Source organism: Astatotilapia calliptera, chromosome 10, assembly GCF_900246225.1.
Source record: "Astatotilapia calliptera chromosome 10, fAstCal1.2, whole genome shotgun sequence".
NCBI classification, from domain to species: domain Eukaryota; kingdom Metazoa; phylum Chordata; class Actinopteri; order Cichliformes; family Cichlidae; genus Astatotilapia; species Astatotilapia calliptera.
In genome coordinates, this window is record NC_039311.1 from 8,892,395 (window position 1) to 8,919,990 (window position 27,596).

At 42.5% G+C, this 27,596-nt stretch overlaps 1 protein-coding gene across 5 annotated transcripts in view; it reads right to left on the reverse strand.

Annotated features, from left to right (window-relative positions):
• The window catches only part of ksr1a (kinase suppressor of ras 1a), a 32,469-nt gene extending 5,001 nt beyond the window's left edge, over positions 1-27,468 (reverse strand). Inside the window, exons 1-20 of one of the 5 annotated variants that reach the window (XM_026182059.1) lie at positions 27,270-27,468; positions 14,748-14,888; positions 9,914-10,061; positions 9,339-9,813; positions 7,933-8,114; positions 7,301-7,370; positions 6,819-6,902; positions 6,548-6,609; positions 6,345-6,454; positions 5,899-6,070; positions 5,562-5,603; positions 5,235-5,283; positions 4,540-4,603; positions 3,863-4,147; positions 3,581-3,777; positions 3,389-3,485; positions 3,099-3,232; positions 2,567-2,698; positions 2,320-2,455; positions 1,984-2,117 (exon numbers count right to left, since the gene is read on the reverse strand). In XM_026182059.1, coding sequence (XP_026037844.1) covers positions 1,984-2,117; positions 2,320-2,455; positions 2,567-2,698; positions 3,099-3,232; positions 3,389-3,485; positions 3,581-3,777; positions 3,863-4,147; positions 4,540-4,603; positions 5,235-5,283; positions 5,562-5,603; positions 5,899-6,070; positions 6,345-6,454; positions 6,548-6,609; positions 6,819-6,902; positions 7,301-7,370; positions 7,933-8,114; positions 9,339-9,813; positions 9,914-10,061; positions 14,748-14,888; positions 27,270-27,272 — 2,717 coding nt within the window. In that variant the 5' untranslated portion in view covers positions 27,273-27,468. Of the gene's footprint in view, positions 1-1,983; positions 2,118-2,319; positions 2,456-2,566; positions 2,699-3,098; positions 3,233-3,388; positions 3,486-3,580; positions 3,778-3,862; positions 4,148-4,539; positions 4,604-5,234; positions 5,284-5,561; positions 5,604-5,898; positions 6,071-6,344; positions 6,455-6,547; positions 6,610-6,818; positions 6,903-7,300; positions 7,371-7,932; positions 8,115-9,338; positions 9,814-9,913; positions 10,062-14,747; positions 14,889-23,750; positions 24,361-27,269 lie in introns of those variants that run through there. The other 4 variants (XM_026182057.1, XM_026182055.1, XM_026182056.1 and 1 more) reach the window with 4 other exon arrangements.
• Positions 27,469-27,596: the final 128 nt, after the last annotated feature.

Genomic DNA, 27,596 nt, shown 5'->3' on the forward strand with positions numbered 1-27,596 from the left:
ACTGACATCAAGACAAGAAAGCTCCTTACCATGCATGGAGGGTTTCACCCCAAGTCCAGCACCCTGAGTCTGTACGCTAAGCGGAAGGAAGGGGGCCGGGGACTGGCGAGTGTCAGCACCACAATCCAGGATGAGACAAGGAACATCCACGAATACATCACGAAGATGGCCCCAACTGACAGTGTGCTCAGTGAATACCTCAGGCAGCAGAAACCCAAGAAAGTGGAGAAAGGCGAGGAACCATCATGGAAGGACAGGCCCCTGCACGGTATGTACCACCGGCAGATAGAGAAGGTGGCCGATATCCAGAAATCCTACCAGTGGCTGGACAAAGCTGGACTGAAAGACAGCACGGAAGCACTAATCATGGCAGCACAGGAACAAGCACTAAGCACAAGATCCATTGAGGCTGGAGTCTATCACACCAGGCAAGACCCCAGGTGCAGGCTGTGTAAAGATGCTCCAGAGACAATCCAGCACATAACAGCAGGGTGCAAGATGCTAGCAGGCAAGGCATACATGGAACACCATAACCAAGTGGCCGGCATAGTGTACAGAAACATCTGTGCCGAGTATAACCTGGAAGTCCCGAGGTCAAAATGGCAGATGCCCCCAAGGGTAATGGAGAATGACCAAGCTAAGAGCCTGTGGGACTTCCAGATACAGACGGACAAAATGGTGGTGGCTAACCAACCGGACATAGTGGTGGTAGACAAACATGAGAAGACGGCCGTAGTGATCGATGTAGCGGTTCCGAATGACAGCAACATCAGGAAGAAGGAACACGGGCTCAGAGAAGAGCTCGAGAAGATGTGGAGGGTGAAGGTGACGGTGGTCCCAGTGGTAATCGGAGCACTAGGTGCAGTGACTCCCAAGCTAGGCGAGTGGCTCTGGAATATTTGGTATAACTATTCCTGAAGTAGTCTTCAGGCTTCATGAAGGACATTTGGAGCACTTCTTTGGATGCTGGCTGCTTTTTGTTCTGTATTCTATCAAGGTGATCACACACTGCTTCAATAATGACTTAATATTATTATAATGACCACTTATTCTTTTGTCCTCTACTTGCCTAGTTACTCAAAATTTTTAATGGACACACTGCACACCATGCTGAGATATGTAAAGTTTTTAGTGACGGTCTTTGGGAATCACCTTGTTGGTGCAAAAATACAATTTTATGTCTGTCAAACTCATAAACTCTCATCTGTATTTTTTTGCTTTCTTTCAATCTTCAACTAAAGAAATGGTAAGAGATTTTAGATTTTTGCAACAGGCTGCTAAGCAAAGTGCCTAAAGCCACATTTTAAAATTGGTTCCTTACTTTCTTCTGAAAATGATCAGTTTCATACACGGGACTAATGAGTGAAAATTAAAGGAAAACTCTGAAAGACCTTCAAAAAGCCAGGAAAACTATTATGACTCCTTGAAAGCAAAATATAAAGAAGTGAGGAGTGGCTGAACACTTCTGGACAATACTGCATAAAATATAGGAAACAGTGGAGACGTGAGGCTATAACAAAGTTAATGCTAGTGCCAGGAAAAGAGGCATATGTGGTTGCATGAAGTAGTTAAGGTGGTCTATGTAAGAATGAAAAGACTAAAGCAAAGAGTCGATTAGATGTTTTACGTCCAAATATCTACATGCATTCAGCTGAGTTTTAATTTGATATCTATGCATTACCCAGTTACACTCTAGCTATAGTCTGTTGGTCACAAATGTAACAAAGTTCTGTATGACAGACTTATTTTTGCCAAAAATGTCTCATTTCAATAAACAGTGCTGTGCAAGGAATTCAAGTTCAGAAGTCATGTTTCCAGCTATAAATTACAAATTTCACATTTCATCTGAGCCCAGTACTAAGGCTGAACCCAGCTCTGATCTGATATTCTACTCTCAATAAACAAATAAGAAAAAGGAAAGAAAGGTTTTTGTGTTCACAGGTCCAGTGTCTTCACACCATCCTTCATTTCTGGGATACCTACTCTGCAGACTTCCAGAAATGTCCAGGGTGGGACAGTCTGCGGTTGAGTTTGGGTAGCTTCTCCAGCATGTCAGCCAGCTGCGTAAAGGTCGGCCTTTCTCTCAAGTCGTACGCCCAGCAGGCAGAAAGGATTTCCTGAAACAAGAAACCACTTCGTTTCAATGTGACTGGCAAACCATTGACCCGCACTCACCGCACTGTGAACTACAATCGATTGACCTAAAAACTACTGCAACATCTTGATATCGTTGCATCAGCATGGGTATTTTCCACTCTTACACAAGCAGAACAAACATCTACATTTCTGAATGACTGACACACTCATGGTCCAACTCACAGTGACCTCCTTTCCCAGGCTGATTTCTGCCAAAATCTTCTTTATGCCCTCTCCGCTCCCCACCTGCCAGATGGTAGCTTCCACAGGCTGGTTAGTGATTGGCCAGTCCCTAGCTTGAAGCTCATACCAAATTGTGCTTGAAGTGGGGAAAAGGAAGAGCATTTTGTTTGAAATTCAAATGGTGGACTTCCTTTTTAGTCAGTGAAAGTTATGACAGAACTCAACCAGATGTGCATGAAGAACTTACCCAAAGGCGTACACATCTGCTGCGGTGGAAAAAGGAAGGCGGTCCTCATTGTTACCTGGGCTCATTCTGCGCACAATCTCTGGTGCGAGATAACAAATCCAGCCATGTGGAAGTTTGAGTTTATTTTCACGCCTGGAAAAACAAAAACAAAAATGCAGTTTTCAGTAACACTTTAAATGGAGGGGAAAAGATGTATTAAGAGGACAAAATGCATTCACTAAATAAAGTCCCTTACTCCTGTTAGCTACTAATGAACCATACACAAAAGGAGGCAAAAAATTAGTAAGATGTGCGCTCAAAATGTGCTTCAGAAATCAAGAGTGTCCAGATAATGATTGCAATTTTACAATCAGGAGAGTTCCCTCTTTTTACTGGCTGACAAGGGAGATGCCTACAGAAGTAGCACTGCAGACCTCAGCTTATCACAGATCAGTGGGCGTCCCCGGGTAATAGAGTGGTTTTAGCACTGCTTTAGTTAAGGTCATAGTTTTAAGGTCTCTTTGGGGTGTGGAGCGGTGGACATGTTTCTTACCTTCCCTCCTGAACAACTCCAGAGATCCCAAACAGGCCAAAGTCTGCGATCACAACCTTATTGGTGTCATGAAAAACGTTCTTTGACTTCAAGTCTTTGTGAACAATGCCTTTGGCATGCAGATAGCCCATTCCCTGTCCAGGCCAACGGTGTTCAGACAAAGGAAAACACAGTAATAGAAAATTATATCTTTGACTACACAGTTCTGCTATGTTTAGTACATAACATGATTTTTCCCCCCTAAGATGTCACGTTTCTCACAAATTAACACACAAAAAAGAAACAAATACCTTTACAATCTCCTGAGCAATTTGTCTTGTCTTGTTAATATCCAGAGTGTTTTTAGTGTCTCGAACTACTGAGTAGAGTGTCCTCCCTTTACAAAAACTGCAGGAGTTAGAGGAAAATCATTCTATTAAAGCAAACACATGCATCCGGTTTAGAATCGTTTTTGAGGTAACCTGTGATATTTTTGTTCTCACCTGGTGATAATGGCCAGGTGGGGTGGAGCCATGCAGGCTCCCATAAAGAGGACCACATTCTCATGCCTGGTCTGTCTGTAGTTCATCACCTCCTTTTTAAAGAGCTTCAGGTGGTCCTGATTGTTCCCATCGATCTCAAGAAGCCGGATGGCCACCTCGCCGTGCCACCGGCCCTTGTGCACTTTTCCCCAGCGGCCCTGGATAAACAAAACACAAACTGTCTGATTTTTTATTTTTTTCGAGTATGCAACACACTAGGAATTCGTTGGGTAGATTCCTCACCTTTCCTATGAGCTCCCCAAGGTCCAGCTGCTCAAAGGGGATGTCCCACTCTTGCAGGTAAACGCTGGTCTGACTGGCCTTGCGGGAGATGGGGCCCTTCCACTGGTTTCCCCGAGAGTTGGGCAGATCATCCAGCTCGTCGCACTCGCCGTCGGAGCCCATGTGCATCCTGATCTCCCCTCTGTCGTCCTCATCTTCTCCTCCATCCACATTGTCCTCATCATCCTCCTCATCGTCGTCCTCCTCCCCTTCGTGATCTTCATCTTCGACCTCCTCATCCCCTTCCTGCAATAGTGTGGCGATGGTTTTTGTAAAAGTTGATTTAAAAAAAAAAATCTACCAAATATAAATTTAAAACTGCCGATGAACATTTTGTAAGCCAGTGTTGCCACCTGAGCAGGTTCTAATCAACAGATGTCACAGGGACTTTTAGTCACATTTGGATGTTTTAATTAAATCTCAATCTTCAGTCACCTGAGCTAATTTCATACCCCAGTTGACAATTGTCCAACCTTTTAGGAAATCAAAGTATGAGTGTCTAAAAACTGAAAACAAAATTAAACAAAACCAATTTCTGAAGGTGTGACACTGAACAGCTTCACTGTACAGACTAATAAGCAATAAGCCAGGAAACAGTACAACAAAAGAATATTTGTAGACTGCATCTCCAGCATTACCTCTTCATCGTCATCTTCTACCAGCTCATCATGTACGTCGTCTGATGATTGCTCTATCTCACTGCTGTGACACAGAACACTGATATCAGAGGGGTTCAAAGCAAGACAAAAAAAATAAATAAAAGGCTGTTTCCGAAAGAGTGACACTGCACAAAATGCAAGTTATGCCAGAGTACAATGATCTGCAGATCGTTTAAGCTCTATATTTCATTTTAAATAGTACAAAGACATCATGACAAATGGTGAAGGTGAGATTCCGATAAAAGCACCAAATGTTTTCCGTGGATGACAGATCTATACTGCAGGCAGGCCAGTTTTAATGATTTCTTTGAACTGTTCTGTTTCCAGAGTGGAATGATTGTACAGCATACTTCTTTAAAGCCTTTAAAAAAAACAAGAATTGGGTGCATAAGTTTGAATTTACTTTGGATCATCTTTAATTGAAGTGTCATTGACAAACTTTGAAGTTTCAAAGCAAAATAAAGTTTCTCACGTTCAACATTTTACATTTATTTAAAGGTTTTGCTGTGTTATTCAATTAAACATGTGGTTTACATAATTTGCAGATCATCACATTCTGCTGTTATTTACATTTTAGAGCATTCTGCCATTTTTAAGAAACAGGGTTGTAAATAACCAAAACCACTGTGTAGTCACTAAAACTTGGATTAAAGCTTGAGACAAAAAAGTCTTACACTCTGTCCTGAAGAACATCTGAGTGGAAATTTGCAGGACTGGAAACATCTGCAAGGAAAATGACACCAGTTAGGGATGACCAATGGGAGCAAAAGTTACAGAGCCAGCACCACACATGAACATGACTGCTCATGCAATTTCCTACTACTTCCAGCAGATGGCATCAGAATGCTGCCACACAGTCAAACACAGCTAATCTAACTACTATAACCCTTAAAAGCAAACATGCAGGAGACAGAAAACTGTAAAGAAGCCATGGTGTGGAGGGAGAGGGGGATGAAGGGATCTTAACAATGTAGTATTACACTTTTGGACCATCAACTCACCTGGGAAGATAAATTGCTGTCTATGCTGAAAGTAACAGGCAGCTTTTTCAAAGAAAAAGAGAATTGGAAGAGTGATAAGCAAGGCAAGGGACACAAGGGTTTTTGGTTAGAGAAGCTTTGAATTAAGAGATCTTCTTAAAAACTCCTTTTAGTGTTAATATTGTGTATTTGGGGAAAAAGGATAAGTAGTTGTGGGAGCGCCACACTCCTGAACCGGAAAAGATTCATCGTCAAATGCATTGAGGAAAAATCAGAACAATGTCAGCATGCATGTTTCAGTATATACTCTACATGTGTATCTGTGCATCTGTGTTTGTGATTCTGTACCCAAGCTTACCCGGGAAATTAAATCGGCTGTCTCGATGACCTTTGGGTGAAGGGTTGGGCGGTGGTGTGGCACTGGGGGGGTTGCTCTGCTGGAAGGGTGCTGGGGAGGAAGGTGTGGATGAAGTGGTGGAGGATGGGTTGCTGCTGGAGTCCAGCTGGTTCAGCACTGGTGGATGATCCTGCTGGGACCGGGATGGAAGGTTACAACACTAAGCATGATTGCTATTTATTAGCCATGTTGCATTGCCTTCAAGATTCCTTCAACAAGCTCTATGCTTTATTTTCCTGTCAGTGCACACTTTAATAGTCAGGTGTGATTTCAGATACATTATCTTTACAATGGTTAGCATGGACAGATGATGGAGATAATGGAGGTATATGTATTGGCATAATAGTTCAAGGTAATTAAAAAGGGACTACACACACGGCAGTTCTCTGAAAGTTCTTTTAATTTACCTTTTTCGTAATAGCCTTTGGTAGTGTGCCAAACTGCGGTGCTTCCTGCGGCCGGTCCACTGGGTTGTTTATATCAGAGGGAACTGACTCGGTCCTCCGAATTTTGGCAACTGTGGGAGAAAACCAATCATGTCACAAACAGGCATGAATGCCAAATAGATTTAGCCCATCAGCTGCACAGCGTGGGATGAAAGAAAACTTACTTGGTAGAAAGGAGATTCTGCAGGATGGAGCTTCCTTTGTACATTTGTTGTGGCACTTTAATCTGCATTAGCAAAAAAAAAACAAAAAAAAACATAGGCAGCATATGAGAGGCTTAGCGGTAATTCGTAATTAGCACCAACATGCCTTACACCCAGATCAAGATTTAGCCAAGACATCAGATTCCCACCTTCCTAAAACACATGTGCCTTCTAACGGACCTTTTTTTTTCACCACTTTTTTGGGTTGTGTTTGTGACAGTAATTAACTCACCGACAGTGTTTGCACTTAACTCCAAACATCATGTTTTTCTGGCACACTTGACATGTCTGGGACAACCAGGATTTGGTGGAAAACCTAAAAAACAAAACATAAAAGCTTCTTACGGACCCGCTCTGTATTAGATCGCTGTAAAGTTTAATTTATAAATGGTCTGGACTTGTATAGCGCTTTACTAGTCCCAAAGGACCCCAAAGCGCTTTACACATCCAGTCATCCACCCATTCACACACTGGTGATGGCAAGCTACATTGTAGCCACAGCCACCCTGGGGCGCACTGACAGAGGCGAGGCTGCCAGACACTGGCGCCACCAGTAGGCAACAGGTGAAGTGTCTTGCCCAAGGACACAACGAACGAGACTGTCCAAGCCGAGGCTCGAACCGGCAACCTTCCGATTACAGGACGAACTCCCAACTCTTGAGCCATTATTGCATTAACAGCAAATCTATCTTTTCTAGGCATTGAAAGGTCTACCTGTGCGTGACTGCAAGCCCTATATCCCTCCTTATTGCTTGTGGGGAGCTGCGATGCACTGCTACATTATCTAGAAAGAGACAGAAAGAATGCAAATGATGAGTAATGATTACAAGGATGGCTGACTGAGGTGATGTTAAGTTAAAGCCTTTATTTACATTCAAGCACAAAAACACACACAAGATCATTATAGCAATGTTGCAGAACCAAAGACTTTTACATCGTGTCAGTAAAGTGGACCTATCATGTCTTTACTCCTGTTTTTCTGTGGATTCCAATTTTAATATTGCCAAAATTTCAAATAGTGATGTCAGTGCATCTGTAGTAGCAGTTCCTATGAGCCAAAAGCTCAGATTTCAGACTGCATTTTTTACTCTTATATCTCATTTAGTGGTTGTGTTCTTAATGTGGTCATTTGCAACACACAGTCTTAAGCTTTGAGTACACCTGTTCTTTAGATCTGTTCAGACAAACAAAGTAAAGCTGTCTTTAAGAGAATGAACTGACAAGTTGCACCAAGGCCCCGTATACAAGAACTATTTTGATCTACGAAGCTGGAAATTAGCACAATAAGTCCACTTTAAGCAGGTATATTCAGCAAAATTAAAAGTGCATGCATGCAGCTGACTCACTCTTAATTGTGCTGTGCTCCTCCAGCAGTGTGGGAGTTCCAGGAAGGGTGTAAGGTGCTGTGTTGGCAGCTGGGGTGGCACCGGGTGTCCTTGCAGACACGGCGGAGTAGCGAGAAGGCGAATCCTCACATCCGTTACCGTTGACTTGCATGTTCAGGAACAACTTGTTCTTTTTAACACACCTGGAAACGCACAGAAAGAAGAGTGAATCAGCAGGTGCTGTATACTGAACTGCTTGCTTACTATACTGCACAGGACAGATTATGTAAGGGCCTGGGAGAGGCACGTTGGAGAACCTTAATTGCATTGGCACACGAAGGGCAGGGTGACATCCTTAACACCCAGAGTGAACTCACAAGGAGTGAAGGGCTAAGCGGTGCCAGGTCTGTGGTTTATACGCACATGCACACAAACACGTGAGTAGCCACAAAAATTTGCAAAAAGACTATCAGTCTAGTACTGCGACTTGCGACCTCCTTACATAAAGTAACACTTTTGTAATATACTGCACAACATATGCAGAGTGAGAATAAACCTCCAAAAGCATATAGTGTCCTATGTTAGCCATTTTTTCCATTTTTTTTTTAAAATAAAGTTTTCCACAAACCGATATTATGGATAAACATGTGATTGCATTGTGCTTGGGCAGCCAGTCCTAGTACAGAGGTTAAAAAAACATTAGATATTAAGAGAGAGAGGGATAGAGAGAAACTGTGTGTTTCTTGCCACCTCTGAGCATTAGAACTAGGAAATACTTCCTGTTTTGACATGACTCATAATCTCTGGGAATCTGCGTGGGGATTAGCTCCACTCATACAGCGAGAGCAAAGGAGCAACAGGCAGTATGTGAACGGATGTGAAAGAGGAAGGGGAAGAGGGAGAGAGAGCGAATGAGGACATATCTAAGGAAAACTGCTTCTGTCCCGACAGAGCGCAAGGCGAAATTAAGAGTGAGACATCGGGCAGGACCGGGGCATTTTATCAAGTCCTTTATAAAATGTCAAACAACAAGTGCTCTTTCAGTTGATAGTAATAACAAACTGGAAAAAAAAAAAAAACATCCCTTGTGAGACGGCTTGTCAGCTGGCCAACGCCGTTTGCTGGCCAGCACAAATCAGAATTTTGTCCTTTTCCTTTCTGTGAAGCAGCAGAAACTAAACACTTCCTGCAAAAACAAGCTGAGATTCAAATTTCAGTGAAATAAAAGATACCCCCCCCCAAAAAAAGCAAACAGAAAACCCCCAAAACACATACACACTCCCCACAACAGAAGCAATCTGTCACAATTACAGTGCCATCTGAGGATTCCCCACTTAGTTCCAGTCTGACCTACTTATAAAAAGCTGCAAATGAGGTGAATTCTTGAGCAGTTTCTTCAAACCACCCATTAACAGCTTAGCACCTACTTGTTGGTGGGAGGGTCCTCGATGCGGTTGCCCAGCTGAGACTCGTGGCTTTTGCTGCGCGTCAGTGTGATGTTGGGAAGCAGGTGCAGTACCTTGCGGGATGGCGGGGGAGGGGTGCAGGGAGGCTTCAACCGGTGACGCCTCTTTGAAGGAGGCGTTATAGGTGGGGTGGAAATGTGCCCATGGAGGCGGGCTGCGCGGGCGAAGGACATAGGGAATGGATCTGTGAGAGGGCTGTCGCTATGTGCGTCTGGCGTGGGCGCCGCTGACACAGAGCCTGAGCGAGGGTGGGGGAAGGTTGCGCAGGGAGTGGATGGGGTGGACTGGATGGTGGATGGGCGGGCTAGAGGCGAGGGGCTGTGTGTGCGGAGTGGGGTCCCCAGGTTGGTCAGCTGGTCCGCTGTCAGCAGAGAGCCGCTGTCCCTCCTGGTGGGCTCAGACAGCCAGAGACTGCTGTCATCTCTTAGTTCGCCTCCTGGAAGAGACATGAAACAGACCAAAAATAAATAAATAAAAAGACTAATAGAAAATCCGTGGGAAATATACTCTAGGAACATCAAAGTGTAAACCCATACCTGATTCAGTAGCACTCTTTAGACAAGAGAGGGCAGCACCGAGTCTGCCACATTCTTCTGAGCTGGACCCAAGTCTTCGCATCGTGTCTCTCACCTGAGCTCCTGTCATCTGCAGTAAGGTATCCAGCGACAGCTTTGCCTCCACAGCCTTCAGAGGAGCAAAACAAAAGCCCATGACAGGAGCTCTAATCTATTACAACGTGAAGCAGTATGTTAGTGACAAGCTTTGTACAACAAAAGAGAGCAAAATAGCCCAAAAGAACTATGCTTATATGGCATTCATAAAAAATATTTTTTGTTCCGAGTGTACCCTCAATCAGCCACAACAACACTGTTTGTAGTGAGGCTGAAACTGAGCGTTAAAAAGGGCAAAATGTTGCAGTGCTCAGCAGGTTATTCAACATCTGACTCGGGACAGTTCCTGGAAATCACTGTTAATCCTGTTTGTTTGGGGTATTCCAAACACTACTTTGTCTGCTTATCTGATTTTTCATTAGCTGCGTAGAGCAGAAGCTGAACACCAAGATCAAACCTGAGCTGGGGTTTGACAAAAAACATGGCTTAATATTTTCTGTCTATGTGAAACCTCTTATACAAGTGTAATGACTGTACAATGGTGAAGGTAACTTTGACAACAGTAAAACAGGAAGTAAACAGTGATGCAGTAAGATGCAGAGTTAATACACACACCACACTGTAAGAACTGGGAAGCACTAGTGGGCCGCAAAGTAAGAAAACAGAAGCACATGCTTTATAATCTTTTTCCCCAATGGCTGAACGGATAAAGACACAAATTCATATAGGCTTGGATACTCTATGTGGACACAATTGTGAATTGTAAATAATATGAAGTATTGGGTGTCATAAATAAAGAAAAAAAAATCCAAATGGAGGATTAGCAGTGTGTTAAAGTTAACAGTGCTCACATTAGTTTTGATTGACATTAGCTGACCAGTATTTAATTAAGCATTAAGTCTGTATCTTTATTAACACTGAAAAGTTATCAGTTTTGAAATTAAAACAAAGAACGCTTAATCATGACTGCTTTACAAATTGAAATTAAACCCTAAATGTAATCCACTCAGCAGCTGCGATATTTCTAGCATTTGTTTCAGAGTGGAAATTATTGTAGCACTTTATAATAGGCAAATTGTAAATAGTTTGCGATACTTTTTTGACTGACTATTATATTGTATTACGCGTTATATCACAGCTGATACCAGACAATATCAGCATTGTCAACATTTACATTCTCATGACACTGGGGCATATAAAAATTTATGTAAATGATGAAGGCCTAGTCACTGGTCAATGTTCAGAGCAGCAAATACTGCGGTTTATACAGAGCCATGGGCCTCTCAGAGACGCACAACATGTCCTTTAGTGTTAGTCCACTGATGCACGTGTCACAGCCACAGTGACAACTCTTTAAAACAAGTATTATAAACATTTAGCTTTATAGATAAACCATGCAAATAGCTTTTTTAAATGCACTACGCTGTATCATTTACAAAGCTCTGGAGGCATCACGCTGAACTTTACAAAAAGCCACAAAGCATTTGTTAAACAAATAGTTGTTGTGTTATTTTAAATTCAAAAAAATACAAAAAAATAAAGTTGATAAAATTTCAAAATAAAGTCACATTGCACACGTTTAGCTTCACTTTTAGGTTAATGGTAACAAACCATTAAACACGGATTTATTAATTATGAAATTAATTTTGTTATACATCTACTCTGCTTTGCTTTCCCAATTCTACACATCTAAACCAGCGCCACATGTTTAACCCTTTCATGCATGAATTATGACGACCTCAATCATGATTTTTTTCTTAAGTATTTTTATTCGTCTTTACGCATGAAAAGATGAATAAAAATCCTTAAGAAAAAAATCCTGACAGAGGTTGTCATAATTCATGCATGAAAGGGTTAAATAACAATGATTACAATGAAACACGTCATACATCTATAGTAATTAAACGACCAGTGGGTGGCCGGTTATGGAGTGACACAGCAGTGTCCAATGTAGTGGTTTATGTGCTATTAAACCATCAACACTGACACAAATACAAGGAAACAGCCTCTGAATAGCTGTCCACTGTAGTGACCACTATGTATGAAAGGGTTAAGACTCGTCTCTGTGTGGCTTTCCTTTTTAGCCCGCTGTCTAGTTCCTCTCTAATGTTTTGGGTCATCTTGCTAACCACCCAGGCTGTCTTCCTTTTTTACTTCCCATTTTTGAAAATTTATTATTTCAGCAGACAGTAAAACTCAACAATAAGGCATCACAGGGTGTCGTAAACCAGACTGTTCCACTTTGGTTGATACTCAAACCCCATTTGGATGATTATTCCATTTCTTGACTATTGAAACTTTTTTTAATGCATTTATTTTATCTGAACTTGTAGCATTACAGTGAATCACCGAGGCTGCTCGCTCAAGTCAATCTCCTCAAATTTCAATAAAAACTGAAAAAAGTGGAGGCGTTCTTTATGACCTCCAGTGTACTACCAACTCCCACTTATTTAAGCATTTAGCACTGCAGTTTTCCTTTCATATTCCTCTGTTTCCAGCCTTTTATGTGCTTTAAAAAAAATGTAGTCTGCAAGATTGGAGATGTACAAACCTGGAAGGGCGGGGCTTTCTTTTTACAGCCGAGTTACTGAAGCGGCGAAATAAAACAACAGTGCAATCAACAACTGATGGATGACAGAAGGAAATAGGGCCAAATCCAGTGAGTTTAGGATGTTTCTTTTGACTGGGGAAGTACGCAATCACTTATCAGTCAGGTTAAACCCTTGCTCTCAGGGGCAAACACTGATCACAAAACTAGGGCAACCTCCCACACTAGTGTGTACACTAGAACCAAAACATAGCACACGCACACACTAAACCACACACATGTAAGGGGTGAGTGATGTGATATTTAAAGTTGCTGTCGGCCCTCTACTCTCATTCTATTTCCTCACTCAGAACATAGTTACAGCAAAGCCTGCATACGTGACCGTTTCACTGGGGCCTCCTATACATGCAGTATTATGTCGGCTCTGTTTTAATTAATATGGGCCCTTCACAGGTTAGAATCCCCAGTAGGAATTCTCTGTATTAAGTCATCTACATAATTCAGCTACAAATAAAACTGGACTGTCCATCACATAATCTAGCCATCATAGTATAAAGTGAGGAGATGCGCTGTAGACTTCTCAGTCTAATAATATTTGGTCTAAATAGGTCATCAAAATGCCGCTACAGTCCTTCGTCCTTTGGGATGTCCCCGCCGGTCTACAAGACATACAAATGAGCACTTTCTATTTCATCAGAAAACCTCATCGTGTCTCGTGCAAAGCTAAATTCTTTTGAAAGGAAGTGAGGTTTAAGAGTGAATGGACTAAACAGTAAACAGAGCACAAATAATCAGATACGGAACAAGGCCGCAACACAAAGCACATACAAGGCCGGCACATATTAAAGAATAACGAGTGCAGAAGAGTTTTAAAAATAAAGCAGGTTACCGTCAGGTCACAAAACAAAGACAAATGGACTGGAACGACAAAAACACATAAGAGCTGACATGGATTAAAACAGTTTACAGCAGGACACGACAGGACAGGACAGGACAGGACAGGACAGGGGGAGAGAAAGGAGAGACAATTTTGACAACCCAGTAAGAAAAATGATAAATCCAGGCGTTAAAACAAACAAACAAACAGCTGACAGCCACTAAACAATAGCGGAGCTTAAAAACAACACTGAAACAAAAATGATAAGTTAACCAGCTGGTAGCTTCTGCAATGGAAGACTGCACACGGCAATGCTCTAAAGTTTCATCATGATCAGAAGTGACAGCAAATAGCGAGTTCTGAAATTGCATTAATAAGGGAGGCTTTCTGCAGGAAATCTCTCTGCTCAAGACTCCCCACTGCTACACGAGGAGGTCAGAGGTCAGTGTCAGCCGCAGATTAGCAGGCTGGAGTCACAGTTCAGGAGCGGGACACTTGAGCGGTGCTGAACAACACATATTAAACATTTTACTGCACTACATGGTTCTCACACCCAAGGTCAGTTCTTTATTTTCTGGGTCATTGTCTTTTTGGGAGACCGACAGAAAGTGAAACAGACCTTACCCTGGTTCCACCACAGCCCAAGTGATCCAGCACCTAAATAAATGCTAATTGTGTATGTTTAGGCAAGGAACAGGTCATTATCTTATTTTAAAAGAATCTACTGAAAAACAAGACTTTAATATACCTGGGGTTTTTTTTTAATGTACATGTAACCATCAACAATGCTAGAGCAATGAAAAAGAAAAGGCACAGAGTGGATCAGTTAAAGAACTATAATAAAGATAAGTACACTTTGTACACTTGTATAAAAAGGGCCTTCTCTTCCCTCTTACAAACATGGCATGGAGCTATAAATAGCACCAGAAGGCTGAGAATGAGATTTTTGAAGCATTCAAGACTTTCTCCGAGCACAGACCAGCATGTCTCTTCCAGTTTCGCTTTTTTTGCTTTGCTAGTTTTGTGAGCCTTGTTTCAGTAACAAAAAAATAAAATTTGACAGTAGAAACAGTTATCTGAAATGAATCAGCTCAAGTTTAGATTTTGGCGCTGCCGTTCTCAGGACGTCAAAAATGAAGCAGCTTCTCTTTTTGAAAGGCACTTTGACGGCCGCTGGTTAATTCCTCATACACATGTGAATGTTGACTGAGTGCACATCACAGACTGCATATAAAAGACTTTTATACGCAGTCTTTGATGTGCTTATAGAACAGCTGTAAACGGGAGACAAACGCCAGTCACTCCGGCCAGAGTACGCCCAGACGATGACCTACCTCAATGAGCTCTGGTCGCAGGTTGATGGTGCGTAACCAGTCTCGCAAGTGTGGATAGCTGTCTAGGGCCTCGGGCCTCTCTGTCTCTGGCACTTTCTGCTTGCACTGGAGCTGTTTACAGATGTATTTCATCAGCTTCACCTGCAGGGAGCAATAGAGAACATAGCAGAGAAGGGAGGGGCAGGTTAGCGGGGGAGACTGGGAGTCTGCTACGAGCTACATGAGAAAGAGCAGGCATTCACTGTGAAGGGTATCTGTCACACCTGTGTTGGCAGGGTTTTATTGTTGCAGAGGTACCACCTTTAAAGCAGAAACAGACCGAAAACTGCTGTTTTCACACGAGTGACATGACACTGACCTGACACCAGATGAGCCTCTGTTACGATAAAGTCAGACACGTGAATATCTCCACACCCTCGCTTACTGTTTATTCCCCCTCTACTGAGCTCAGTGTACCTGCAGTGACAGCTCCAATGTTTCCCTGTGCCCTCAAAGAGACAAGCTAATTAGATATAAACTGCTATTATTATCCAGAGGAACAATGACCTGGTCATCTAATGAGAGCATCAGCAGTGCTGCCAAAGCAAATGTGTCTGTTTGCAGCTGAGAAGCATCAAAGTTCAGAGTGATGGAAAGAAAGTGCCCATGTGACTAGTTTCGTCCCACGGGCATTTTCCTTCAAACTTTCTTATTTTCTCTGAGCTTCTACAAATCTTTTACCCTCCACTTCATGACAGAGCCAAGGAGCCATCATTTTCTTTCCAGGTTTAACACATTGTGCACAATGTGTCCACGATGTGATGCCTCTATGAGGCCAATTCTTCTCTCCTTTACATGTCATTTTTCTAATTTTTTTCAAAGTTAATTTTTTTCTTTATTTTTAATAGAGCTAGGGGCTTTCATCATAGCATTTCTAAACATACTACATTTCTTTAGAAACCATGAATTATTTCTATTTGCACTACAGAATTATTACAGAGAAAGCGAAAATGACCATGATATTATTAGCCCTCTGAAAAACGGACCTTTTAACTGAGCCATAGCACAAAGCACTGCTGTGCAACGGTGTGCTTTAACTTTGTAATGCCCAGAGTTTGTAAAATCAATTCCCAAGTTAAAAACTGAGACACTAATCAGTTTAGATTTGAGAAAAAAGGTAGATGGACAAACAAAGTTACCACAGAGCAATACCATCAAGATATTCAAACACAGTACAGGACAAGTCTGACAGAGAAAGAAAACTAATGAGAGATGTGTTTAAAGACACCAGAACACCTGCTAAGACACTAGTGAATGACTTAGCCAAGTACGGAATTGCAATCTCAAAGAAGACAATCACTGGAACCCTGCACAGAAATGTACTGTGAGGTGACAAACCAAGAGACACCTTCAAGCCAGACTGAAATATGCAAAGGACAACCTGGAGAAAGATTATATGTACTGGAAATGTGTCCTTTTGTCAGATGAGACAAAACTAGAGCTCTTGGGCTGCATAAATGCTGCTTATGTTTGGAGAAAGAAATAAGAGGTGTATAACCCAAAGAACACCACTGTAAGCTGTACACCTTTATGTGTACAATATAAAACTATTGTCCAGTATATTGAGATGAGCTGTAACTCTGTCAGGTTCTAAATAAAGTATTCCTTTCAACAAGATGCACAGACACCTACTTCTCCTCAGTTTTTTTTAATTAGCAGGCTGGGTGCAACCTTTGTTGTAGTGTCTCATGACATCAGACCCAACATCAGTTAACATCCCATCAGTTAATATTGCTTTACCTTGTTTTTGTAGAGGAATAAATGATCGGCCTATCAATGCAAATGATTCCACTGGAGTCTGCACAAATAAAATGTAAAGCTGTAACAATTTAATCTGATGCCTTCCAAAAAACCCACGTTGAGCGCAGTGGTCCTGTGAGTAAGTATAACAATGCTCGCCGTGGTATTGGTTTGCAACGGCCTGCATTGTGCAGCTCAGCGTGACTGTATAGAGTGTCCTTATCTCACCGTCTATCTGTAAGAATCCATTACAGCAGGCAGCACCTTGAGATGAGCTGAACGGCACCAGCTACCTTTCGACCCACCGTGCACCTCTCGAGTGCCTGGGCAACAGCGACGAGCGTGTGTCTTTCTCTGCTCATTGAGCTTCCTCTACTCACCGACCAGACAGAAACTCGTACAGCATACCGCGCTTCTCTCGGAAAGTGTGGCCTTGGGATGTAAAAAGGCTTCTTCACAGCAGCCAACAAAAGCCTCTCCACTGGAGGCCAGAGAGATGAAAGATGATAGAAAGAAGTTAAATTCTCAACGTGTTGACCCTGACTGAAGCTTTTTAGCTCTGCGAGCAGTCGTCAATCATCAGCTGCAGTGAGAGCATTATAAAATAATAAAACTGAATGTAATCCAATGAAAAAGAAATATTACCAGCACACAAGAAAGCACCTTGTCATAAAAGCTTCTTTGGCTAAATCGAATGTGCCTAAATACAAACGTTTAGGTCTTACATGCCAAAGAGTGCAAGCAAGCTTTACTAAAAAAGGACAAAAACAGAGCAGCATTTCTGACTTGAACATGCATTCAGCTGCCAGAGGTTGGCCTTAGAGGCCAGTAAGTAAGACCAGCTCCCTCTCTGGGAGGAGTGAAAAGACAGGAACATATTTTGCTGGAAACCTTTTTACATATGGACATGTATGCAAATGTACTGGCGTGCACACACACACACACACACACACACAGACCCATGTATACGGAGTAGATGGGAGATAGAAGCAGGACTGCACAAAGTGAACCTGTGATAAATGTGACATCCAATCCATTATAAACTCAGAATAACAGAGCCTGTAGTCCTTTTGGTTTTTTAGATCAGGCCTAGCATGGCATTTGCTCAGTGTGGCTAATGAGCTAGCCTCCTGCTTTACCTCCCTATACACCAGTGCAGCCCTGTGACGTCAGGTTACCTAGCAACCCCTCTTCTGAGTCGTCAGCAACATTTCAGTGGGATTTTCCCAAACATGTGAAACACAGAGCTCAGGCAACATACATATCACCATATAAACATCCCAATGTGTAGGAGCAAAAACACGACCAACATTTCTTTTATATTGTTCCTCCCACAGAGAGCAGTCTCTTTACCCATTATCATCTAAATGGGTAAGGTAGACAGGAGGACACAAGCACGAAACCCCCTCACCGATATCAGTACTGTGCATAAGAAGAGCACAGGCACGCACACGTCAACAAAATAATGGCAGGCTGGCCTGGTGGATATTATTTTTGGTGCAAAGGGGAGAAAGCAGTGTTTGACGTGTGGCCCGGAGGGGGAAGGAGGAGGAGGGGGGGAAATGGCGTCAGAGCCCACCTGTCAGCAGAGCTAAACAACACCATGGCAACAGCCTAATGCTGCGAGGGGATGAGTGACAGCCGGTTTGTTGGGCACCGAGGAAAGGAGAAGGGAGTCCGAGCACAGGCCAGCCTGACACAGCAGACTCGGGGAGCACATCCCACCGCTTCAGTTGTTTTGTTTTCTCAAGGCTCCTGCTGACACAGCCACTTCGGTGCACCTGCCAAGGCTATAAGCGTGGCCCTATCACAGAACTGAGCAACAATGCTCTATCCCCGGAAATGTTATTCGCAGATGAAGGTCAGCTCTCCCGCCCAGAAATCTGCACTCACGTCTTGTCGTCAGAACAGGCTCGCTGAATAAGAACACGCCTTATGTCATATATCATTAGCCATGTGGCCCCTCTGGACTAGGTAAGAAAAACCCAAAGAGGAGATACCGGTATAAGTTTTGGTGGAGATTGAACAGAAAGTAGAGAGCACTTAAAGTCAAAGCACCTCTTAAAACTGTGTCCCAGAGATTTGCTTCATCATATCTGTATGCTACATTGTCACCATTGGCCAAAACAGGAAAAAAAAAATCTAATCTTGACATATTTATGCAGGGGCCAGGTCACAGAGGGGAGGTGGGGGTGTGTCTGTCGGGTATAAACAGTTGACAGTCCAAGACAATGGCCTATAAATTGCCCCTCCTCCATCATTGTTAGCACCCATGCAAGTCGATGCTGGGTGGGAGTGGTAGGTCCAGGGGTACGTGTCTGTCTGAGCCTCAGACAGACCAAACAAGACACGTCTAAGAGGAGAACATGTGGCAAGTTTAGCCAGTTAAAATGTAAGGTTTACAAGCTGCTGTGAGGCATTGCACTTTTAAACATTTTAAAAGGTCTATTTTTAGACAATTACAACCAGGTATGATTTACAGCTAGACAAAGCAAATCCCTTCTTCCCAGAAAAGAAAAAAGTACAGCAGGCCTCAAAATTACAGGATGCAATCCTCAACTCACCCCCAGTCGGTTTAAGAATAGATCAACATCTGCCTACACTGTTCAACAGTATGTACTTCTATCTTATTGGTTACAACAAAAACAACAACAACAAACAGAGAAAGGGTCAGGGCTGATATAGTCACTACAGTTGTGTTTCCTCCTTTATACCCCCCCAACAGCAAACACACACACAGCAGTTGTCATGTCATGAGAAGCAGCACAGCGGATTGGCTTTGATTCTCCCCTCCCCTTTCCTCCCTGCTCTCCCTTCTCGAACGGGCTCTTTGCGCGTCATTTGATTTTCTTATTTAACAACCAACCCTGAAAATGCGTAGGAAGAAAGATGTCTAAATATAGACGCAGCCACAACAGCTCGCACCACGAGCGCGCAGCAAACTCTCTCCAACACTGTGAGGAGACAAAACAGAGTGACGCTTTGCTGTTTGCATTACATAGAGAGGTGATGAAAAAGAAAGGTAAGGGCACAGGCTGCTTTTATGGAAAGACTTACAGCATCAATGTATATATCTATATCTCTCTCATATATATATATATATATATATATATATATATATATATATATATATATATATATATATATATATATATATATATATATATATATATATATATATATACACACACACACACACACACACACACACACATACACCTCAGAACACACCATTTAAGGCCAGCGTGCACGAGCAAAGCACTTGATATTAGGGTGCATTTGTTTTCCAAGTTGAGATTCTGTTGGGATTACGGCTCAGGAACAAACAAGGTGCTAAAAGGCAGAGCAAGTGGATGCGTGGATGCAATAAAGCAAGAGTCAAGCATACATGAAGAGCTACAGTAAATGTAACAGAAGCACCACGAGAGGCAGACAGAGCCTAAGCCTGAGTGGGATTAACGTGTGAAAAGTGAAGTACCAGTTAGCACTCCATTTGAGAGGCCAGTATCATTATCCTCTCACTGGCAAGGCAGAAACCCCCCCCCCCACAAACACACACACACAGTTCAAGTGGAATAATAAAGCTCTCTCAATGAGAGAATAAAGTGAGTTCAAGCTGCTCTTGATTGCACTCCAGTGCAATATGGGAAAGATAACCCTTTCGCACCACAAGCGTGACAACTACTCTGACCTCACACAGACTGCTCAAATTCAACACACAAATTAAAAGTACTCGCAGCTCCAGCAGGAACGATATCCATGCCTCGCTGCAGAACAGACCTCCTCTGATATGACGGTTGCATGGTGGAGTGCTTGCTGGAACTTTAGAACCATGGCATGCCGCTGCAACCACTGCACGCCCCACCTCATCAGACACATCTCGCGCACGCCTGGAAAAGCAACACCTCTCACACAATACTTCTTAAGAGTCATTTGAAATCTACGACCAATGCACTAATCCACTTACTTCTAAGAGACGGGGAATGTAGTAAGAAGAATCTAACAGAGGGCCCAAGTGAGAAGTGAAACTACACAATGAAGGCAAGAGGTGGTTTCAAAAGAGCGTGCCAGTAAAGCTGTGGGAAGTAAGACCGCTGATCGGCAGAGGATCCCTAATACCCTCCTCAGCCTGAAAGACATCTAACCCTAGCGGCGTTTCTGGCACGATACATTATCATGATTGAAACATTATCATGCCCGTCTGATAACCCTACTAAACCAATCCTTCATGTTACAAATGGATGCTTTCTGAAGAACACACCCAGAGAACAGCAAATAGGACTTCCAAATGTCTTCTTCAGTTTGTCTTGAGTTTTTCGGAGACAGAAAACTATCTATATCAGCAGACCGCAACTGTATTCTCCCCTCCTGCCAAAGATCTCTGCTTATCTTTAAGATTTCATCACATCAGTCTTTTTTTTTCCCAATTCTTGTTACTACCCCATTTGTTTTACTGTGTAGGAAGCATCCAGTTTAAGAAAAGCGTGACAAAATCACTCCAAAGTCTGCTAACTCTCTAAAAACGGTCTACAAAATTAGAAAATAAGGACAAATAAAGCAACTGCAACATTTGAACAGCCTTAAAATCTTGTGCTAAAGGATCCATTTAGGCTGGCTTGGCATAGCAAACACAAACACAGTCATTGCATGGCAAAGAATTACACAAAGGAACCCAAGAGGTGACTGCACGTTTCCACTAGAGCTGTGATCTAAGATATTACGAGTCACGTGTTCTCAGACAAGTCGATTGTTGTCAGATTTTTTTATCTTTATGCTGCCACTTGCAGTAACAACGCAGCGTGTATGAACAGCTGCACCGTGAGCTCACTGCCAACTAGTCGCTGAAGCAGTTTAAACAATCAAAAGTACAGCTATAATCAGTGGAAATAAGAAAAAATACAATGACACACACACACACGTACAGCTGAGGCATAAAATCAGATAATGAAACGCAGACTGATGCACTTTTTATCTCCCCTTCAGGACTCGTTTGATTTCTGATTCTGATCCTACAGCAGGAAAGGATCCTGAAAGCTTGCGAGGTCTATAAAGCAGCAAACTTTGACTTGAAGTAACCACATCCACTGCTTCCACTTCTGACTTTCAGAGACAGCCCCTAATAACGGTCTCATAGGCACAGGAAAGAGACCCAGGAGCCTTCAAGAAACATGTGAGAGCGGCACGGCCTGTCCATTGTCATATAGAACAATGCTGGTGCAAAATGTGTCCACATGACAGCATTTCTCAGGAAGTACTCTGCCAGATCACATCCTGTTCCAGAGACAAGGTATGCATGACCACAGATGAAGAGGGGGTGAAAATGTGGAGCAGGATTCGCTTTGTACTCTTTGTTTTGAACCCGTTTATCTAGCTCAGCTCAGGCCCATATTTGATCATATACACACACACACACACACACACACACACACACACACACACACACACACACACACACACATATATACACACACACACACACACATATATGGTTTTGGGTTTCGGCTGGGACCGAACAGAAAGGCTACAAATATCCAAACTGATTTGCTTTGTTTGCTTTGGTTTCATTCAGTTGAAGAATTTGAATGTTCTTTTAAGACCAGGCTTCTTTACTCGAGCCTGTAAAAATTTGTTCCTGCACAGAATAGCTGCCAACTCGCACCTGATGCCTGTCAGCCAGCGAGGGAGGAACCAAATTATTTTATAGAGATTCATACAGTATTCTCAAACTGGATAAAAAGCTGCAGCTGAGTCCATAAAACAGCTCAGTCATCTCTCCTTTGCCTTTGGGTAAAATATTACCCCCCCAGGCCTTGCTGGTGATATTTGTATTTGTGATTCTAAGAGGTTACGGACACAGTGTAACCTGTCGTTTAAGGGGCTTCTTCCTTCATTAGCAGCAATTCTGGACCGCGCTAAGTATTTCTAGAAAGTAGCTCATTATATCACTGTGAGGCTGAATAGAAAGCAATACTTTTTTTTTAATGTAGGGCAACAGCCCAGTTGTTCACGGGGTGTTTGGTTATAAAGAGATAAAAGAGACATGGATAATTGATAGCCTCTAGCCAATCAGGAGTGAGTATTCCTTTTAGCTAAGGTACAAGGCTTTAAATAAACCATGAACCAGAAAACCCCCATCATCTATTATGTCTCCAGGATGTCACTGTGACATTTGAAGGCTTTGAACTTGTAATATTCAACTGTTTTCCACATCTTCAAGCCTCATCAAAATATACTGTCTGTATCAGCCATTTATATGCCACAGCACCCCCCCCCTCCTCTTCCCATCACCCTCCTCAGCAACATCCAGGCCTGAGATTTTTAAAAAAAACAAACAACTGGCCCTTTTGTTGAAACGACTGCAGAAGAGAGCTATATGTATAACCCTGTTTCGCATGTATCAGTTATCATTATGTGGTAAACCGAAAAAACGCACTCCCCCGTCCCTCATTTGAATTTTCCTGAAACATGCGAAGTGAGAGCAATATAGCGTGCGTCCTGTGCTGACGCCTGCACGCCACCAGGCATGACTTCTCCACCGTGCCGCCTGCTATAGTAGGGTATGTTGCTCCAAAAGAGCAACGCGCAAAGCAATGTCAAGTCATCCCCGCACGACGTAGGTGAATCGGCATCCAGATGCAGGAGAGCAGCAGCAGCAGCACACCAGCCTTTGCCTGCTGGATGAGGTTGGGGAGGGGGTAACCACATGGATCGCGTCGTACATTTGTATTTGTCTCACAGGCCCCACTGTATGGAGGCAAAACCAAGTGCAGAGCGCCATACACGAACATATACATATATCTATATAAATAAAAGCCGTGAGTGTCTATTGAATGTGTGCCATGAGGCCAGGCTCAATACAGCTGCACGGCACGGTGCTGGGAACTATCCAAGGAGCTCCGGGCAAATAAAGAATATTCTAGAGGGATAGTAAAACCCAACGGGACAAAGCAAAACTTCATTATGAGCTCCTTTTATTGTTTTTTTTTTTAATGTTTATTTTTGAGTCACCTCTACACAGCGAGCCAGCAGTAGCCCGTAAAGCGACAAAATGTGCTCGGCTCACTGACACTGATAGGGCGCCTCAGCCAATATTCAGCCTGGGAGGCGGACATAGCGCTGGGGCTTCATGACTCCGCAATTTGGCTATACTGCTTTCTATCTCCGGACGGGGCTTATGCACGGAGCCCGTGCTCGGGAGGAGGAGGAGAGGGGGAAGCTCATTACCTCTAAAGTTCGTATTTCCTGCTGTGTGAGGTCGTTGGTGGCGGCGCATTTGGTGCGTAGCCCCTGTAAGCTGGAGATGGAGATATCAATCATATTCTGGATCAGTTCGCACTGATGTAGCGCGGCCATCGCTGCGCCACCGCCGCTATCCCTCTCCGGCTGCTCATCACTCTCGACCATCTTTCCGCCTTTAGCAGACACACTATCCATTCCTCGGCATTGGGCACGGCTGGAAGGGCTGGAGTCAAAGTGTTAAGCTAAAAAAATGTAAAATAAAAATAAATCAAACATATGCAGCAGTCCGGCGACGCAGCGACCTATTGTGGAAGTTAGCTGACAGCAATTGTCCCCAGCTCCGAATCTGGAAAAAAAAAAAAAGAAAAGAAAAGAAATGGAAGCCCTGTGTGCAAACAAAAATGTTGACAGAGATGAAAATAAGGTGCTCGACGGTGACCCGGGTCCAAAGTCCAGTGAGGCTCGACTGAGAGGATACTCAAAGCTTCCACCGACACAGCTCTGACAGAGGCTTCCACCGTCTGTCAGCTGTTGGGAACATCATGGAGCGCGGTGCAATCTGGGAAATGAAGTCATATGGGTTACACCAACGTGCACTCCTCTGTCGTTCGTTAGTTGCTCACGCAAGAAAGCGAATGAAGAAAATGAAGGTTTTGAGAAGTATTAAAGTAACTTGTCTTCATCCGGGTGTCCTCCTATTTATTTTTAATTTATTTTTTGTTGTATTGCAAGCTAGGAAAAGCGTATTAATAATACAATTAACGACGGCTTAATTGCATTAAACAGTTTTGATATACTGCAGGCTGATCCACTGTCACGTGCTTACTGGCACTTATCAGGGTTTTTGTTGTTTTAAATGTCCGTGCTTCTCCTATTGTGACCATTTTTCAGCTGGGAGAAGATTAGTATGCAGGGTCACAGGTAGAGAAGCCTAAATCCAGGGGCGATTCTAGGATGAAACATTTAGGGGGGGCTCAGCCTCCAATCATAATGTAATGCATACAGTACACGTGTCTGTGTAAAGGCCGTTAGGCTCAACAATGTTCTCCAGAATTTTTCAAAGTAAGTTAAAGAACTATTTGTAGAAAAGTGAGTGAGAGGAGAAATGTGCTGTTTCAGTCTCTTAACCACATAAAGACAGTCCATCTTACTTACGCAACTACTTATCTCTTACTTCTACTTAAAAACCTCAGTGTGACTGCACTGTAACATCACCACATCAACAACTGTGGACATTTAAATCTGTGTTAACTGTAACCTGTACCCACTCCAACAGATATCCATTGGTATCCATTCAGTAATACCAAAAAATATTACTTTACTGAATGAATATTACTTTACTACTGTGATTTTTTTAGGGATGCTAAGTACCCCCCCCCCCCCCCCCCCCCAAATAGGCCTAAAATCACCAATATACCTAGATAAATAAAGATTATGTAAATGACTTTGTATAGGTCCTACCTTGTAACAGGAATGATCTTTGTGTTTCAAAATGACTTGACACCATTCATGATAGATATGTTTGACAGATTATAGGCCAGCAGGTCATTTTAGCAAATAGTGGAAATCGCTTTTTGGCAGCAAAGTAGATAATAAAGCAACTGCAAAATAATGCAAAATATACTGCTGTGGTGCTACGAGGACGTCCAGGCCTCAGCATACTCCCACTTTTTCTATTCTGATTGCAGATCTGTACAGAGAGGCAGGGCAATTCTAGAGTAGCTTTGGACACCAAGAATAATCACCACCTTTCACCTCACTTGCAGCTCCATACACTGTCATTATACTGTGCGGAGCAAAGCTGATGCACCAGAAGAACTATTTGGATAGGAAATTTAGCAATATGATTACAAGAGTGCCGACTAGTATATCCCCACATTCTTTGTATTTACATTTATTTAAAGACTGTGAATCAGTGCTGAATCCTCAGCTCATCAGCTCAAGCTCACAGACTGTAGGCGACATCATAACTGCATAGTGAAATATACAAGGTGTACTTTGAGTAAAAGTGAGCTTTACACCCAGAGAATAAAGGATATGTGCATATTTAGTACACTTTTATATGCATATTTGGCACAAAAGAGACTAAAAAGTGATTTTATTGTCATCCTCACAGAGCATCGAAAGCCATAGGATGCATGGAGGCAGAAATGAAGGAATAACAATTTGTTACTGCAAAGTCGAAGCCGAGGTAGGTCGTCTGTCCTCATATCAGGACAGTGCATATTATATCTGTGGGGGTGGGATGAATTTGCAGGTTTCCACAACCGTTAAGTAGCAGTACACATGGCTTATTGCTGCAATGAGGGTGTGATGTTCCTTCCTTTAATATACCCTGATTATACAATGGAACGTGAGTCACTTCTCATGTAGCCCTGTGTTCCTTCTCCTCCATCTGTCTGTCTCTTCTCCTCTTCTGATTTGCAGGGAAAATGTAACTGTGTCTTACACTGGCCAAAAAAAAAAAAAAAAAAAAAAAATTTACACCAGTCCAAATATCAGCCGCACATGGTAGCACATAGAAATCAGACAGTGCAGAAGTGAAAAACCAAGTAGAGGGATTAGAAACCTCACTCTAGCTGTTTTGGTACACCACTGAGTCAGCCTCAAATCACTAGAAGCTATTAAAGTCAAAATGAACAACTTTAGTTCGGCTTAAAATAATCTGTAACCCGGCTGTATTAAAATGTTATGTTTATTAATGCACATACAGTATAAGCAAGTTCTTTAAATTTAGAATCATGGGTTGAGAAAGGTGACGCTGATAAGTAGTCTCTTTATGTTTGAAGTTTAATCAATATTTACTCACAAACAACACGTCAAGTTGGACAGACCTAAATCTCGACTGAAACACAAAAGAGACTTACTAGGAAATCCGACAAGCTTAGATTGCTATATGAAATATTAAAATGTAAGTCGATTAAACTAAGCAGCTTGTTGAATTGCTTTATCTTTTCAAGGCGACACTGTAACTTTCTCACAAATATATTAGAAGTACATGTAGGAGCCTTGCTGTAATGGAATGAAACAGACACAAAGTCTCACTCTCGAGTTATTGTTGTTGTTGGTCCACCACTTTGTGAATTCAGCCTTGCTGTATTAACAGCACAGATTTGATGATGAAATGCCAGCAGGACACCACGCCAATTTCAGCTCCTCTCTGCCTTCAAAATCAAGTTACAAAGCGGTAACAGAGGGATCATTGTAATAAGGGCTTTACAAAGAAAACAATACTAGTATGCTAAAAGTTTCTCTACTCGAGGACATGCTCTAGTAATCAAACACACCGAGCAAAATGGAAAAGATGGTTATTCTGTGTTTCGAAATATAACGACAGCTATTTTTGGATCCTGTGTCTTTGTAGGGGACATAACTATTAAACTCACATATGACAAAAAGGTGAATTTTGAGCAGTTTTTATTTTTTTACCTCATGTGCGCTCTTTCTCGTGAAACATGTACCGTATTGATAAGGACAACAAAAAAAAGAAAAAATCAGTCTCACCATTTGTTCTTCCTCCCCATTTTCTGTTTTTGCTGCAGTTTTTTCCCCCAAGATTTTGTTTCCATTTTAAATGATACTTGAAAATAACTGGCCATTGACCTCAGAAATATGATTGTACATCATGTAAGAAATCCCACAAGTATCTGAGTGGAGCATAAGCACAACGGTCAGCTCGCTTGACACAACTCAGAGAGCTGAGGACGACATGATCCTTTCCCAGCCTCATGGTCTCTTAAGCCCTTTAAACTGTTGTACTATTGGACAGCCAAGGCACAACACGCGGCACGGAGCTCCCGGCTTTAGATTAAATTAGACCGTAGACAATCT